Source organism: Trachurus trachurus, assembly GCF_905171665.1.
Source record: "Trachurus trachurus genome assembly, chromosome: 9".
Classification (NCBI taxonomy): Eukaryota; Metazoa; Chordata; class Actinopteri; order Carangiformes; family Carangidae; genus Trachurus; species Trachurus trachurus.
Genome location: NC_139895.1, coordinates 12,551,985 through 12,570,424, shown reverse-complemented (window position 1 = coordinate 12,570,424; position 18,440 = coordinate 12,551,985). Strand labels below are relative to the sequence as shown.

General features: G+C 42.9%; 1 protein-coding gene across 3 annotated transcripts; it reads left to right on the top strand.

Annotated features, from left to right (window-relative positions):
• Positions 1–1,848: 1,848 nt before the first annotated feature.
• On the top strand, positions 1,849–10,305 carry LOC310991229 (NXPE family member 3-like). 3 transcript variants are annotated; one of them, XM_083978861.1, is made up of 7 exons: positions 1,849–2,224; positions 3,958–4,116; positions 5,083–5,511; positions 5,625–5,920; positions 7,396–7,466; positions 9,465–9,659; positions 9,740–10,305. In XM_083978861.1, the coding sequence occupies exons 1-7, from the start codon at positions 2,069–2,071 to the stop codon at positions 10,279–10,281; spliced, it is 1,848 nt and encodes a 615-aa protein (XP_083834987.1). In that variant the 5' UTR covers positions 1,849–2,068; the 3' UTR covers positions 10,282–10,305. The 3 variants fall into 3 exon arrangements, with proteins under 3 accessions (XP_083834987.1, XP_083834986.1, XP_083834988.1); XM_083978860.1 differs by having other exon boundaries at positions 9,462–9,659; XM_083978862.1 differs by lacking the exon at positions 3,958–4,116 and having other exon boundaries at positions 9,462–9,659.
• Positions 10,306–18,440: the final 8,135 nt, after the last annotated feature.

The following is an 18,440-nucleotide window of genomic DNA, read 5'->3' as shown; positions in this document are numbered from 1 at the left end:
AAAGCGCTCATTTGTGTTTGTTTAGCTAACTGCTTGTTAAGAGTTAAGCCCTACCCCGTCCTCTGTCTAACATCACCTGAATGTAGTGAACAACAACAGCAACAGGAGGAATCACTCACTCAGCTTGATTTCACTGACTATTTGAATTTGTTTCCAGATATTGAGTTACTGGTAATTGTGACTTTGCTGTTGTAAATATTGCTGCTGTTCTGAAATATGCACAGTAGCAGTCACAGTAGTCATTTCTTGGTTGTGTGTGTGTAGCCTGTAGGCTTAGCCTACTTCTATTTTGCACTTGCACTCACATGATTTTTCTGCAAGCCATGTTAAAGGGATAGTAGCATTTTTTTAAAAGTGGGGTTGTATGATCTACAAATAGCCCCTAAGTACTTTAATTGCAGTAGAAGACTCTCTACACTCCTCCCGTTAGCAACGCCAGCCCATAGCCCTGCCCAGGGATTTACAACATACATTGTTGTGAATGGACCCAAAGAAACGGCCTATTTTCGCGGCCTAAAAGAGGTTGTACCTGAAAAACAATACACAGTTCCATTGTTGTTGGCCAAAATAGGCCGTTTCTTTGGGTCTGTTCACAACAATGTATGTTGTAAATCTCTGGGCAGGGCTATGGGCTGGCGTTGCTAACGGGAGGAGTGCAGAGAGTCTTCTACTGCAATTAAAGTACTTGGGGGCTATTTGTAGAACCCCACTTTAAAAAATGCTACTATCCCTTTAATGTGCACCCAATACCATATTAGCCTTAGCCTACCAGTTCAGAAGTCATGACTCTGTTTCGGGAAGTTGGGCATGTTGGTCCAGCGTGTTGACTGCGGTCCTGAAGGCGTGCAGGCTTTCTCTACCAACTAAATAGTAACTGTAGTTTATTTTAATTTATTTATTTTGATATTAAGGCCTGAAAAAATTGTACATAGGTACTGCCCTTTTCTGATGTTGAGCCCCTACCCCTCTATAGTCATGTGCACGTCCCTGGGACCACCCATTGGTTCGACCTCCTATTGGTCCGACTTGTGGTTGATTTTGTCGGAGTAACGGGAGATCGAACCAATGGGAGGTCGGACCAATGGGCAGTTCCCCGGTAAAGCTGCGGTAAGACGTAATTTTGAAATGTAATGAACACTGAAAAAACGATAGATTCTTGAACAAAAATGTAAAGGCTATAAACGTCCACACGCTGCAGTTGGGAGTATGGATGGTATGAAATGAACTGATCATAGGTGACCTGATATTTGAGTCAACTCCTCCCAATTTTCATGCTGGTACCACAAAAGCACCTTTATACGTGTGCAGCCCAAATAGTGGAATAGTTTCGTAGACCAGGCGCAGTGCAGTTGCGCCACGCAAACGGGGGGTGTCCAGGCGCATTTTGCAAGTTTCGTGCACGGCGCAATCCGGCGTAGACCGGCGCAGGCACTTAAACAGAATCAATCACCTAACCAACCAAACACCTAACAGTAGCTCTGGCGGCTTAAATGGACTGAACAGCACCACCTGATGTTGTGGAGTAGGAATTACGGGACATTTGTGTGTGGATCAGCAAGGTGGAATATTACTGCCAAAAGTCACGTAACAGTTCCGTAGTTGTAGAATTGTGTTTTGTACTTGAAAGATATTTTTGTTTTTTTGCTTCTGAAGCATGGTGTATTTGTTTAAAAGGTCTGTTTCTTTTTTGACTGAGTTTGTTTGTGAATTGTTGGACGTGACCTAAAACATGTTTTGTGTGTTTGTGGAGTTTTGGCACGACGGCAAAAAGGGAGCAGTGTCAATATGTTTTCAAATATTAACCTTACCCTGCAAACGGTTCCCGGCAGAGTCACCTGGAGATAAAGAGAGGCTGCTGTCAGCGGCTGCGGTTGATTGCTGACCAATATGGGAGATGACAAACTATTTGGATAATGAGGATTTTACAATTTGAGTTTTACATTATTTCGCAAGAACAAGTTGTGGGTTACAACTTTCTTTTGTTTGTTTTTTAATTCCAGTTCCAGATTAACTGGTCACAGTGGGTTGCAGCAGCCAGAGAAGAAATGAAGACAGATTCCTGATCAGGATGGTCCAAGCTTGTAAAACAAGGGAGGCAAACCTTTGCCTTCCAAAGTACGGAGTCATCTTCCTGTTACTAGCTGCGTTCGTTTTAATCTATGTGCTACATGACATCTACGTAGAGGAGGGGAGGACCTGCCCTTTTGAAAAAAGCCAATCTGAGGTGAAGTAAATTTAACATAATTTGAATTTGTGTTATTAACAGTTACATTTCAGGTTTATATGTTTACACAAATCAAATCAAATATAGGTATTAATAAAATTAAGTTGATCTTACATGCATATTGCAATGTTACATTAACTACCAGATCTACTTTAAAAAGTTGAGGCAACTGTGCATAATTTGTGTAGATCAAGCATGATTAATCTGTTTAAACCTCTCTCTTTTTTTGTACATGAAAAAAATCTATGAGTAATATTTAACCATTTAGATTCAACAAAGTTAAACTCGGTATGAATAATTTTATTTTCTCTATGTTCTAAATGAGCAGCAACAACAACAAACAGCACAAAGTCATATTCACACACTGCAGTGGCATATCTTCCTTGCAAGTTTGAGAGTGTGCAGGAGTTTTGGATCTGCTTGTCACTGTCCCACGCACCTGTCTGAAAATAAATGTATTTGAGTCAGGACCACTTTTGTCAAAATAATCTTTATTTACTTGCACAGTTTTATTTGGCGGTATGATACTGTTCTGGGACCCCCTGCTCTTCCACATGCTTGTGTGGAAAGCCTGAGGCAGGAAGAGCACCTTCCTGCCGTTCATGAGCCATCATGAACGGCATAAGCAGGGAGCGCAGCAGCAAAGAAAACCCAGACAGAGCAGAGCAACCAACATGAATACAATGACAGGAGGAGCTGGGGTGGAGGTGGGTTGCGAAAGTGCCAGCAGAGGAAGCAGGAAGGAGGGTCGGGCAAGAGCAGTTGAAATACCCCGCTCTGAATGCAATAGGGAGCAGACACGCAGAGTCAGCTGAGCCATCAGCTGATCTGCGCCGGTGATGACAGCTATGCTGTTAGAGCTTGACGTCGTGGCCTGCCAGAACTAACGCTACGCTTCTTATATATAAGTAGTTTGTGTAAGTGGCATGGTGGCGTGATGGTTAGCACATGTGCTTCCCAAACAGAAAGTTCAGGGTTTAAATCAAATGATTTAATCTTGCTTGATCTACATAAATTAGTTATTCTAAAAGTTGCCTCAACTTGATGACCCTATTTGAAATGTTCAGTGTTAGTTTTCACAATATAGTTTAATGTTTCTAATTAAAACGTGAATCAAGTCAAGTTATATTTTTCCTTACAATCCTGCACTATGACTGGCTGACAGCACGTTCCTTTAATTAAAAGATCAGTCAGGAATTATTTTGTTTTACAACATACAACTTTACAAACCAGTCAGATATATTAAAAGGGACTTCCCTCTGGCTAAGTAGCCAGGGTGCATGATCAATGGGAGGCATAGTGACAGGACTTGTCAACTGTCACACATAGAGGGGGGTGAGGCGCAAGAGGAGCTAGGTGGAGGGTGTGACAAAGCCATGTCATCAAATCTGTTGAAAAACAGGTTGAGCTCATTGGCCTCCTGCAGGTTTCCTTCCATCACCTCTGCCCTCACACTGTGGCCATGGTTTTCATCCCGTTCCATACCTCCCTTATGTGCTTGAGCTTGTTCTCAAGTTTCCTCCTGTAGCTCTCCTTCCCTGCCGCGATCTTCTCTCTCAGTTCAATCTGCACCCTCTTAATCTCCTCCTTGTCTCCAGTCCTTAATGTCCTTTGTCACCCATGGCTTGTTGTTGGGGAAGCAGTGCACTGTCTTAGTTGGGATGATATTGTCCATGCAGAAATTCACATAACTGGTGATGCAATCTGTGAGTCCTGATATCCTCCCCATGTAGGCTACATCAGAGAAAACAACCCAGTCTGTCACCTCAAAACAGCCCTGTAGAGTCTCCACTGGTTCCTGTGACCACCTCTGGACTGTTCTGGTGGTCACAGGTTGCTGCTGGACTGCTGGCAAGTACAGGCTGGAGGTAGACCAGACAAACTGCTTGAAGGTGGGTAGAGATGATGACAGAGTGACATGATTAAAATCTCCTGAGATGGTGATGAAGGCACTGGGATGCAGAGTCTATAGTCTCATGGTAACTGCGCCTACTGTACTGTAACAGAGCACTCACAAAACACACTGTCACTTTTTGTGAGTGATGTTAATTCATTTTATTCAACAGTGATCTCACGTTCCCCATCACAATAGAAGGGATACAAGGTCTGTATCTCTTCTTCTTCAGCCATCATCTTCTCCCGGCTTTGCAACCCCTATATTTCCTCCTTAGCTCCATGGAAATTTCATGTCTTACACCATTAATATAACTGCGTCGGAGCTGGTCAGCTGGTCCCGAGTGTAGACAATAGAGCTATGGCCCCCATTCCGCCAAGACCATGATCTGGCAAAGTACTCTGAGTGCCAAGAAAACAATTAAGAACGTGCAAAATCACATTGTGCGGGCAGTTTATAACTTCCAATATCATAAAAATACACTTGTGAACAAATACATACAATATAGTCAGAGTAATTATAGGACGAAAGTGTAGCGATATATATTTCTCTTCCGGAAACTCACCCGTGCTCAGCACTGTACCGAACCGAACGCCCCGTACCGAAACTATTCAATACAAATACATGTATCGTTACACCCCTAATATATATATATGTGTGTGTGTGTGTGTGTGTGTGTGTGTGTGTGTGTGTGTGTGTGTGTGTGTGTGTGTGTGTGTGTGTGTGTGTGTGTGTGTGTGTGTGTGTGTGTGTGTGTGGTGCCTGACAGGCAGCATAACCTGTGCAAAGATAGACTCAAGGTCCATTTAAAAAAGACAAACAAACACACATACAAATTTAAAAGAGACAGTCATACCAGTGTTTCCACATGGCTAACTGGTATCTCACAGCACTGAAACAAACAGGAAACATCTTCCTCACTGGCTCATTTGTTTCCAATACTTTCTCTCCACCTCACTTTCAGCATGAAGTCAACTCCACCATGATCCTCCCAAAAGTTTTAACAGACCCTTATATGCATAATGGCATCTGCACCTTCAAGCCGCTAACCCTGAAGGACGCTCAGGAAGAGGACCTCATACTGGACTCCATTGCGTGGCCTGAAACCACAGCTCTGGTTTCTTTGGAGCAGACCAGCGATCCTGCTCACAGCACCTTCACACTTCTCCCAAAGAAGGGAGGAGGACAGTGGCGTGTAGGAGATCAGCTGGAGGTTATGATTAAAATGTACGACTACCGAGGCAAACCCAAGCCATCTGGGGGAGACTTCTTAGTCAGCCGTCTATATAACCGGGAGCTTGGTGCAGGTGTGGCTGGGCAAATGGAGGATCACCTCAATGGCTCCTATTCTACTGTGTTCTCTTTGCTCTGGGAGGGGAGCGCTGAGGTTGAGGTAAAACACTCAAGTTCAGTATTGTTGTAAGTCTTTATTCAAATTGAACCCCACGGCCTCTCGAGGCCTGTGCTTGTTTTCTCAGTGAAAGCTCTGTTTCTCTATCCCATCAGGTGACACTGGTTCACCCTGGTGAGGCTGTGACTGTCCTGCAAAGACTGACCAGGGAACAGCAAGACAGGATTTACTTTAAAAGCACCTTCCGCTCAGGCTCGGTGTCTGAGACGACCACCTGTAACATCTGTCTGCATCCGACCCAGCAGCGGCTGTGCAACTACACTGACCTCCAAACAAGTGAACCGTGGTTCTGCTACAAGCCAAATAACCTGAGCTGTGATACCAGGGTCATACACTCTAATGGAGGGTGGAGCAGAAATCTCAAGGCTAAGGAGGAGGAGCTTTTTCAAAGGTGAGGGAGTGGAGAGACACGTACGACCGGCTTTTTGAATGACTTTACATCTTAACATCATGTATTTGTTATTCAAAATTGTGTTTCTTTTTCTTTATTCTAACTATTGGTCGTATTATTATATTTGTATTGTGTTTTGTGTGTTATTTGTTTGCTGCTGTGACACAGTCATTTCCCATCCTTGGATAAAGAAAGTGTATCTTCATTTTAGTCTTAATCTTAATTTGGAATACAGAAATATGTAAAACAGCACAAAAAGTAAGGACATTTTTGTTTGGTAGATTATTTCTTTGTTGTGACAATGCTTCTTGGAAATAAATCTTGCGTTGGAAAGCCTGTTTATTACCCTTTTAAATGGTGTCACACTTGTAAGGAACATGCATTTGTGGGGTGAGCAGCAGAGCTAAGTATCTGGGTTGTGCCCATGAAAAATGTGACAAATCTTCTCAGTCAAACAGCTTATTCTGCCATTGACTCTTGTTTGGTGTTTGGTGGATTGGATGATTGAAATTTGAAGAAACAAGACATATTGGCAATTTAACAGTTTATTCATTTAACAAACAGGAGCCTCAGTAGTGTGTGGAAGAACCATACACAGCCACAACAGCCTGGCACCTCCTCCTCATGCCTGGTCACACACTGCTGTGGGATGGCATCCCATTCTTCAACCAGCATTTGTCGCAAGTCAGGCAACGTGGTTGGTGTTGGTCACTCTGGCACCAACAGCACGCTCAAGCTGATCCCACAAGTGTTCAGTGGAGTTGAGGTCAGGACTGCTGATAGGATGCTCACTCCCAAATTTTGGAGGTAGTCTCTGATAAACCTTGCTCTGTGGGGGCGAGTGTTGTAATCTTGGAGGATTAAGTTCAGTCCCAGACTGGAAATATGGGATTGCCACTGGTTGCAGAATTTCATCTCAATATCTCTCTGCATTGAAATTACCTCCAATGATGACGAGCCTTGTTTTTCCAGTGAGGGAGATGCCATCCCACAGCAGTGTGTGACCAGGCTGGTGACCCGCATGAGGAGGAGGTGCCAGGCTGTTGTGGCTGTGTATGGTTCTTCCAATCCACACGCTACTTAGGCTCCTGTTTGTTAAATGAATAAATCATCCAATCCACCAAATACCAAACAATGGCAGAATAAGCTGTTTGACTTGGCAGAGAAGATTTAGCACATTTTTCATGGGCGCAACCCAGATACTTCTCACCCCACAAATGCATGTTCCTTACAAGTGTGGCACCATAAGGGTAATAAACAGACTTTCCAATGCCATAAGATTTATTTCCAAGAAGCATTGTTACAACAAAGAAATAATCTACCAAACACAAATTTCCTTTCATTTTGTGCCATGTGTAGTATTACCTACAGCTAGTAGATGTGCATATTTAAAATGGATTTACAGTTTTTGAAGTAGCACAAATTAAGGAGTCTGCTGTAACCCATCTTATTATGTTCACTCTGTTTTCCATCAGTAAAGTCAACATGAAACGCTCTATTAAGGCTTCAGGACCTGCCAGTGTCACTGTGTTGCCAAAAACAACAGGTAAAGCGGGATTTTTACAGTAATGATCACTGTGGTTCTACTTGAAATATGCAACAGGTTGTTAGAGGTAAATCAGGCAGGAAGCTTTGTGCAAACAGAACCAATGTTTGCTTTTATGTGTGTTGGACATTGAGACAGAGGGAGCAAGATGGGCATGGGGAGGTTTAGAGACTGTTAGCTGATTTTGGTTCTAATTAGTGCTGGGAAATTAACAGCGTTAATGTGCTGCGATGAGAAAATTATTGCACGTTAATCTACTAACATTTTAGAAGTGTGCTTCACTGTCACTTAACCAGGAACTAAGTTAAAGGTATAGTATGTAGGAATTACCCCCATTTAAAACAGAGTTGGACAGATTTCCAGCACTGTTACAGCGGAGGACTCAGCACAGTTTGGAGAGGAGTGAGACAGAAGAGATGTCAACTCCCTGCGTTATGTGTAATAAAAGTTTAAAACGCGGTTTGAAAAAATTGTGGAAACCGTCATCCAGATGGGGTAGGGGGTGAGGGGTACTGCTGTCACACAGATGCTACGGCGAACTATGGAGTAGAGATCCGTGGCTGGGCCGGGGGAGGGATCAGTTGCCGCTCTCTGAGAGGAAGCTCCTGAAAGCGGGCAAGCACTGGGAGCCAGGCTGCATTGTTGCTGCTGGAGATGCAGATCAACAGAGCTGATCACATGACACGCGGTGCATGTGTGGCGGTAGAAAAAGTTGAGACACGTGTGCGTCTGGGAAACCAAAAGTAGGAAATGCTGGGCGAGCCGACTCCTAATAATAATAACAAAATAACGATAAAAACAAACGATATATTTATCGAAAATGGACCCATTAAAGCAGATATCAGTGGAATGTTTTTGTTAATATAAGTCCTAAATAGTCCTATTTTCCGTGAGCAATCACTTACATGAAGTATTTCAGCCTAAACACGAGTCTCTCCGTCACTCTGCTCTGCTGTAACCCGAGGAGAAAATTTTCCTTGTGGGATACAAGTGTTATCCAATGAGGAGAGAGAACGGCATGAAGGGCTGTGTGTGCAGCCAAGGGATGCGCGTGAATGTGGTGACGTAGCACGAGGACCAATTGATGCCTGACAAGGGCGGGGGCTGCTAACTCATGGTGCGTTCAAAGAAACTCGTACTTTGTGTTTTTCCTTCCTGTGAAGTCATACCAGTTCGATCTGGTACGAGTTCACGGGTCGTAAGTTACGAGTGGCCGTTATAGGGAACTTTCACAGACAACAGGATGGTAAAAACACGAGCTACGGGTTACCTGGAACGCTACCAAGTCGTAGTTGTGACTTGAAGCTGTAACTTACGGTTTCAAAAGCCTGCCTTGAACGCAGCATTAGCCGAAACGGCCGTGAAGCTGATATCTGCTTTAACAAGTGTGGGTAACGTAAATTCATCCACATTAATTATATAGGCTAAAGTAAGACTTTTTAAATAAGACTTTTTTATAACCAAATACAAACTCCTCGTTGTCCCTTTAAAATTATGGTTAAAAACACCACACACAATCTTAAACAACAGTATTCTATACTTTCAATTTCTCTAATATAAATTGAGTTAAAATAAAATGCAGCATTGACCGCCGCAATCACATGCAGTCACATGATCATGGGGTCACTAGAAATTTGTGATGTCGAAATGGGGTCACGAGCCAAAAAAGGTTGGGAGCCACTGTGAGCAAGTTATGAATTTCACTTTGTTATTTGAGATGTATAATTATGCGGTGGGGGCTGGAACAAGTCGGACAAGTGTGAAATTCATTAGGGTAACGGATTTTTTGAATGTTTAGGTAAAATTCAAATCTAGCATTTTGATCTAGATGAAGGATTGCAGTGAGATTAATTTAGATTAAAAAAAAAAAAAACTATGCCCAGCACTAGTTCTAATAAAGATTTGTTTTCAGTGACAACATATTGACCTGAGCCCATATTTAAAAAAAGAGGACTTACTAACGTCTCTATCCTTCACACTTCCGCTCATGTCCAGCAGAAGTGAACAACAGTGATGTGAAGTCTGGACACGCCGGCTATTACTACAAAGGAAGTTGGAGAGCACTGAGGGGAGCCCAGGTTCAACAATTCAACACCTCCACCATCGGTGACTGTCTGAGAGGCATTCAGGTCCACCTTTATGGAGACTCCACTGTCAGACAGTGGTTTGAACACCTCATTAGAGCAGTACCAGGTACCCGACCTGCAGGTATTTCGTCTGTTTGATGCGAGTCTCACTGTGGAATTAATACGTTTCTTGTTGAATGCTTCCAGGTCTCATTGACTTCGACCTGCACAATGTGAAGCACGTTGGACCTTTCATGGCTTTAGAGAATGCTCACAACATCTTGGTGACGTACCGCTGCCATGGTCCTCCTATCCGCTTTGGTAATGTTCCCACCAGCCAGCTCCATTACATCGCCAATGAACTAGACAGCTTAACTGGAGGTAGAAGCACCGTTGTAGCTATTGGCATCTGGGCTCACTTCGTCACTTACCCCATTGAGGTATACATCCGCAGGCTGCAGAGCATCCGCAGGGCGGTGGTGCGGCTGCTGGACAGAGCTCCAGACACAGTGGTCATCATCCGCACCACAAACCTTAAAACGCTGAGGTTTGATGAGGTACTGATCAACAGTGACTGGTACTCTCTGCAGCAAGATAAGGTGCTCAGAGCCATTTTCAAAGGACTGAACGTTCATCTGGTGGATGCCTGGGAGATGGTCCTGGCCCACAACCTGCCACACAGCCTCCACCCACAGCCTCCCATCATTAAAAACATGATTGATGTCGTTTTGTCCCACACATGCCCTTAATAGGGCAGTTAGATGTGTGTGTGTGTTTGTTGGGAGAGGAGAGCAGATTGACACACACATGCTGCACAGAGAAAAATAGAAATACGGAAATGTACTCAAAAGGGTACAAACCCTTGTCGCTCCAGGCGTACCTTTTTTAGAGACAATTTTGTACCCATTGGTGCCGGTACATTTTTGTACCTTTTCAAAATGTACCAGTTTAAGTACAACAGTATTGTACACAATTGTACTTGTACAATATTTACTTGTACTACTTGTACTTGTACATATATACCCTGGGTATATGTAATCGGTGTGTGTGTTTGCTCTGGTCTGCAACCTGTCCTGAGCGAGGATCAATCCCATGACCTCCTGCACCGGAGTCGACGATGCTAACCGCTTCGCCAAGACCATCTCCTTACTGGTATCTCGTGACTGGGGCACACCTGCAGACCTCCATTACATATATTTACAAAATAATTACTAGTTGAATGTTTAATTATTATCCCTACTTTCCTACTTAGGCTACTATTTTTTTTCTAACACACTGTCTCTGACAATGTACCTTTAGGGGGTAAATACGTGTACCTTAGGAGTACATATATGTACCTTTTGCCATTCTGGAACATTTATGTGCCTTTTCTACCCCCAAAAGGTACACATAGGTACTCTAGAGTACAATAATTGGCCCTATAGGCTACAGTAGGACAGAACTGTACCTTTAAGTACAGAAATGTCCCCCTTCTGTACCCGTATTTTTCTCTGTGTGAGTTTACTGTACATATTTCCACCAGGTGCTGCTTTTTTCAAGCACACACAGACTGGACTATTTAGTTTTTCTCATCTTATTCTGAGTCAGCACAAAAGAAAGGGTTTGGGTCGGCTTTAACAAATAACCACTGCTGAATCATTCCACTTAGAGGAACTATGCTTCATTTTTCTTTACCTTAGGTATGCTTCATTTTTACCTTAATTAAACAGCTTTGGTAATTGTGATGGTTAAATAAATGACTTGTAACTTGTTATGGTTAACTTTGTATACTGTGTGTTATGCGCAATGATTGGACATATGAATGATTGAATCAATATTGAAACATGCTGAACATGTTTCTTGCTACAGTGACAGAAAAGTAAAAACCTTGTCAAACTGGAGTGTCAGTCAAGCTGTTAAAATGTTCACACTTTAACACTTCACCTCATTGTTTGTCACATTGAAAATCATCTATGTATTTCAAATAAAAATTACATATGAGATGTCATTGGTTGTGTCTTGAAAACAACTGATAACCAAAGAAATAATGTTGTGAAAGAAATAAAGGGTTAAATTACAGTTGACATGTTCATACATCCACCTGCTGTGGACAAAACATGACAGTGTTCACAGGTGATAATTGACTCAGGTGAATGAAAATGAAGTCTGACATTGTCGATCGGAGCTTGTAACGCCGCATTATGTAATAATGACGCATTATGTAATAATGTAATAAATCTTCACGTCATTATGTAATAACGCCGCATTTTGTAATAATCTGCCGCATTTTGTAATAAAAATCTTGAACGCAATATGTAATAAACTTTGCCGCATTCTGTAATAAGTTGTTACATTTTACATCACTTATTACATATTGCGGGTGTTACACATTTTTATGAAAAAAATGTAATAATTTGGTGCATTATGTAATAAACCACCAAAATGGATGTCTTAATTAGAAAAAAAAAGACATTAGGACCATCAGAATAACACTGACTTTAAGCATACCAGCATGCATGAATCATAAATATGAATTAATTTCTAAAACCAGTAGGACGGTCAAATCTAACTATCTATCTATCTATCCCACTGACCAGGGTGAGCACCCAGGGTGCTCAACCTGGGTGCTCACGCCACCAGATGCGCTTTTCTCCGTGCCGCTCAGCAGGCGCCTCGGCCCCTCAGATGTGTGTGTGTGTGTGTGTGGGTATGTGTATCATGTGTAGCCCGTATGTGTGTGTCGCCTGTGTGAATGTGTGTGTTAAATCTCGCTCGCGCTCTGTTAAGATGAATAAACAAATCGCTGCAGAGCACGAGCCTGGCACAGAGGTGCGCGCTCTGGCGCATCTGGCACAATCTGTTAAAGGAAACTGGCTCCGCGGCTATTTCGCGTCCGACGTCTATATGTTAAGCACATGTTTTTATTGATATTGTAGCGTCCGACCCAACGTAACATAACACAAACTTTATCAGACAGCTCTCACTTCTTCCTCTGCTCCACCTCACTCACTCACTCACCTACACATGCACACAGGACCCTCAAACTCACCTTTCAGTTGTGCAGTATTATTAATAATGAGCATGATGTAAAATAAAGAAATTTATTATTAAAAAAAACATGACATCATAATACACACATGGCTAGAGGAGAGTTAAAAGACCATCATACTTTTTACTGGACCTCAATCGACCAAGGGAAAGTGGTATAATCTGATATTTTAGATCGGAGTTTTGAAAAAAGCGTCAAATCATCCAGCCCTCTCCCTCACGTATTTTACCCGGGCGGCGATGCACCATTCTTGGGGAGCGCTCTGGCAGGGCCCCCTCTCTGGTTCTCCGGGCCTGGAGCTTCTGGGACTGGTTCTGGTTTTACAGCTGCTGCTTGCAGATGATGATAATTTTTCAGTAGTAATGTAAATGGATCAGCTGGGCAAATTTTGATAAAATGTTAAATCTGGTGAAAATCAGAGGCAAAATCACTTCCAGCATCATCAGCCCGATTAAATCCCACAGCTCGACTCCCCCCCCCAGCTCGCCCCAGCTGCGGCTCCGGGGGCGGTGATCCCAGCCGCCCCTGCCGCTGCTGGAGCAGAGCTGGACCCGGCCTGGAGCTCCAGTCGGACCGTGGTCCATGTCATCCCTCCACAGACGAACATGACCCGGGCGTATTATTGTCGGTGGGCAAGGGGGGAGGGACAGACGCGGAGCGGTTACCATCCGTGTGGGACCCGCTGTCGGAGGAGACCGCTCTGCTCAGCGGGGAGGAGGAGCAGTGTATTATTGTTAATGTTTTTTCTAATTAAGACATCCATTTTGGTGGTTTATTACATAATGCACCAAATTATTACATTTTTTTCATAAAAATGTGTAACACCCGCAATATGTAATAAGTGATGCAAAATGTAACAACTTATTACAAAATGCGGCGAAGTTTATTACATGTTGCGTTCAAGATTTTTATTACAAAATGCGGCGTTATTACATAATGACGTGAAGATTTATTACATTATTACATAATGCGTCATTATTACATAATGCGGCGTTACAGAGCTGAAACACCATTACAGGGTTTGAGATCTCTACTGTAAAACACACTTTAGAGGACTGTAAGAGGAAAGTTGAAGACTCAGTAACTCTTGTTGCTGCTGTTGTATATGACATGGCTGACAAAGCTGCTCTCTTACCTGAATACCTGAATTGCCATGTCTGTTCAGAGACTTTCAGAGATCCTGTGTCTCTGAGCTGCAACCACAGCTTCTTCACCAACCATCACCAGTTCATCAGCGTTAACAACTGCACCTCCACCATTGCTCCTCTGTCACAAGGCGTGCCCCAGGGATCGGTGCTTGTTCCCCTCCTTTTCATTCCATACATGTTCCCCCTTAGCAAAATCATCCGTCATTACGGACTCCAGTTTCACTGCTACGCCGACGACATCCAACTGTACATCTCCACGAAAGTCATTGTAGTGTATTATCAGGGTACCCGCGGGGTCTTAAAAACTTGAAAAAGTCTTAAATTTGATAACCGTAAATTAAGGCCTTGAAAATGTCTTAAGTTTTGTTTACAAGTCTTAAATTTCATTCTCAAAGGTCTTAATTTTTCCCTTTCTTATCTGCATGATAGTACAGCTCAACAACATAACTGTATACTAAGTAAAACACTAACAAAAAAACAAAACATGGAACGTTGCATTGTAAAATGATTTTTTTTCTCTCCGACTATCGATCTCCGACATGAGGTGGCATTACTGTTTCAACTACGTGGTCGGAAAATCCTGATTTCCAAGTTTACTTGAACGCCACATTACGCTAGCGCGTGCACAGTTAGCCGCTGACCCACCGATGTCGTCGTTCGCGCAGCAGCTTTGGGATGGGCAAGTGCAGATTTAATCCACTGTGGCTCAATGACTCAAAATATGACTGGGTTCAGGCTGTACCGGGGAATGAGTGGGAGGCTCAGTGCCGTCTCTGCCGAAAAAAATTCAAGCTCGGCACAATGGGTCATTTGGCCTTGGAGTCGCACATGAAGAGTGCTAAACATTTAGCATGCTTAGCAGCTACACAGAAACAGGCGCCCATATCCCAGTTCTGCGCCGCACACCCGACCCCAACCTCAACAGTCACCTCGGCTGCCAGCAGCACCGAGCCCACACAGCCAGGTAACATACGAGCTTTTTGTGGTTCGACGCCAACTCTTAAGGCAGAGGTGACGTGGATACTAAAGACGATATCGGACCACCACTCCTACACGTCAAATGAAAATATAAGCGAGCTCTTCAAAGTGATGTTCCCCGACTCGGAGATCGCGGCTACTTTCACATGTGGGAGCAACAAGACTGCCTATATTGCCAAGTTTGGTCTGGCCCCTTTCATCACCAAACAACTGACCGACCAGGTCAATAAGGCGTCTGGATTTGTGGTCATGCTTGACGAAAGTCTAAACAAAAGCACAAAAACTAAACAGCTGGACATTCATCTGCGCTACTGGATTGGTGACCGGGTCCACTCAAGATATTTTGGCTCTGAGTTCATGGGCCATGCTACGGCGCTGGACCTACTAAAACATTTTAAAGTAAGTATCCATAGCCCCCCCCCCCCCCACAAATGTATCCTTAAACTGAAATATAGATGTTGTTTGAACTTAAATCAGAATAATAGAGTTAATTTGCAAAAGCAGATAAACACCATTTTGAAAAAAAAAAAGCAGTTAATTATTCTTTGAATAATGTTGTTTTCAATAAGTCTTTATGTTTTTTGAGTAACATCTGTTTTGTTTGTTTGGTTTGACTGATATCACCTGGTGTAAATACTAATTTAAAAATGTTGTAAAAACTTAAAAAAAAAAAAAAACGGAGTTATCTTATCTCTTTTGCAAATGAACTCTCTTCATATCTTTGCCACATAGTTACATAGGCTCTGAACAAGAGGTTAGAGTTAGAGCCATAGGAAAATGCATGTAGAGTAAACAGAAAAAAACTATAATGACAGCAGTGACGGTAATATTCTCCCTCACCACTTTCTGGGACAGAACCCTTTATCCTGGAGGCTTGACTCTCCACCACACTAGAATTTACAGATTACATAGTGCTATGATGTTATGACAGTACCTATGATAGAATGCAACTGTGTTTTAAAATTTGTTTTTGATTTCTTGTAGGAATGTTTACGTGACCTTGATTTGAGGATGATGGTGTCTCTGTCCATGGACGGACCCAACGTCAATTGGCGGTTTTTTGAGATGCTGCAGAAGGAGCATGCTGAATATTTTGGGGGAGCCCAGTTGGTAGTTGTGGGAAGTTGCGGCCTCCACACTCTCCATAATGCTGTCAAATGTGGATTCAGTGACTGGCATATGGAGAAGTTACTAAGAGCTCTGCATACTATTTTTCACAACGTGCCAGCAAGAAGGGAGGATTTTTGCAACCTTACAAAGTCCAAAACCTTTGCTTTGCCTTTTTGTGGTCATCGCTGGGTCGAGAATCTCCCAGTGGTCGAGAGAGCCATCAAGATCTGGCCAGACATGGAGAAGTATGTTGAAGCTGTCACGACCAAAAAGCTTCCAAACCCTGGGACATCCTCGTATGATACCATTGAGGCTGCAACCAAAGACCCTCTCATTCTAGCAAAGCTGCATTTTTTCATGGCAGTTTCACGAAGTGTAACACCCTTCCTGACAAAGTATCAAACGGATGAACCCGTGCTTCCATTCATTGCCAATGACTTGGCTGAGTTGCTCAAGGTAATGTGAATCTTCATTGTACTGTCTGTGAAGAAATAATAATAATAATAATAGGAATTTTCATAATATTTTTCACTCTCAAACAGGCCTGTGAATATTCTCATTTGTCCAGGTCATAGTTATGGCTATCAGTTCATGTTTACATCTGACGAGGCAGGGACTGAGAAAAAAATGTGCTTTTCTCCCGTTTTGCAGAGTTTGCTGAGGCGATTCATCAAACGAGAACTTTTAACTGATGCTGCACCTCAGCACTTGGTAAGGCTTGATGTCACCGACAAGCAGTCCAGGGTGTATCCGAAAGCAGTTGACATCGGCATTGGTGCAGAGACTGCTGTAAAGGTATTTTGGAAATAATCATGTCTGTTGTTATAATGTGCACAAAATTGCTATTTGATGGTTAGCTAACAGGAGAGAGGAGAGAAAGGAGACAGTTTACTTCAGTTAGTCCTTTATTCATCCATAGGAACTCCAAAAGCAGAGTAGATGCTCAGGGGAACTATCCATCCTACGCTTTCAAACAGAATGCATGGAGTCTCTTTCAAAAATGGTCAAGAAGATTCAAGAGAAGAGCCCTTTGAAGTTCCCGATTGTAAGACAGTTGACCTGTCTGAACCCCGCCATCATGTACAGCAATCCTGAATCTTGTGAGAATCAGATGAAGAGCGTAGTCAAGAAGTTTCTGCATGACAGGCAGTTGGATGGAGGAATTGCAGCTGGTACATGATTATTCTTACCTTATTTCAGTGATGAAGGCTTGACATTTGAAATATGAAGGCACATGTTTCACCAATATATATAGTAACATATAAGTGATATTTTGGCTAAATCCATGTGTTTATGTTATGTTTATCTGTTATCATTTACTCTCTTTAGGTGATTTGATCATCCAGCAGTTCTCAGAGGTGCTCTCCCAAGTGGTCAGAAATGAAGAATTCCAGTCCTTCGAGCCCTTCAAGAAGAGACTGGATGTCTTTCTTGGCCGCTTTATCAGTGGGCCCTACCCCCAGCTTTGGTCCTTCATCCAAAAGCTTTTGCTCCTTTCTCACGGCCAAGCCACAGTGGAGAGGGGGTTTTCAGTGAACAAAGAAATTGAGACCTGTAACATCCATGAGGACACTGTTGTGGCCCAGAGGATTGTTTGTGACTATGTGTCACTGCATGGAGGGGTTACTGAGGTCCCCCTCACACCAGAGCTGCTTTCTTCTGTCTCATCTGCCAGGAGCAGATACAGAATTTATCTTGAGAATGAGCGAAGAAAGAAGGAATCAGAAGCACAAGGTGAGAAAAGAAAAGCCACTGAGGAGCACCTGGAGCAACTGAAAAAGAAGAGAAGGTCCATTCAGGAGGTAGCAGGACATCTGGCCAGGGATGCGGATAAGTTGGCAGACCAGGCTGAAGCCAAGCAAGTAGGCAGCAAGATGGCAGAGCTTATCGCCAAGTCGAATGCTTTCAGAAGGAGCCACAAGGACAAGTTGGCTGAACTTATTAACCTGGATGAACAGATTTCAGCCAAAAGGGCAGAGCTTCAAAAGCTGTAGGCTCTATTACATCCACAAACAGGCACACACACACGCACACACAGTCACACTTCTTGCACAGTTACTGTTTAATATAATTGTGTCTGATGAAGAAATGGTTCTTTTGTTTAATGCATTCACAGACAGGTGCATGCACACACTTTTGTGTTGTTTTTATGGTTTTGATTGTTAATACGGTGTTGACACTGTTCCAGCTCCATTGTAATACACTACATGCACACATAGATGTTCACACACTCACACACACACACACACACGTGGTGTGGGATGTATGTGTGTCTAATATGTTAAGACATTGTTCTTTTGCAGCAGAGTTTTATAGGGCTTTATGCTCCATTTGTAATACATTTGCAAACAGGCGTGCACACGCACACACTGTATTGTTGAGTTTTATAGGGCTGTATGCTCCATTTGTAATACATTTGCAAACAGGCGTGCACACGCACACACTTTATTCTTTATTAAAAGAAGTAATTGTTATTTGTCCCTGTGTTATTCTGTTATTCTGACAGATTTCTTTTGCATTATTTCATAAATGTATGCCAGAATAGGTGCGAGGTTGGTCTTAAATTTCATTGGACGTGGTCTTAAAAAGGTCTTAAAAAGTCTTAAATTTGACTGGAAAAATCCTGGGGGGACCCTGATTATAC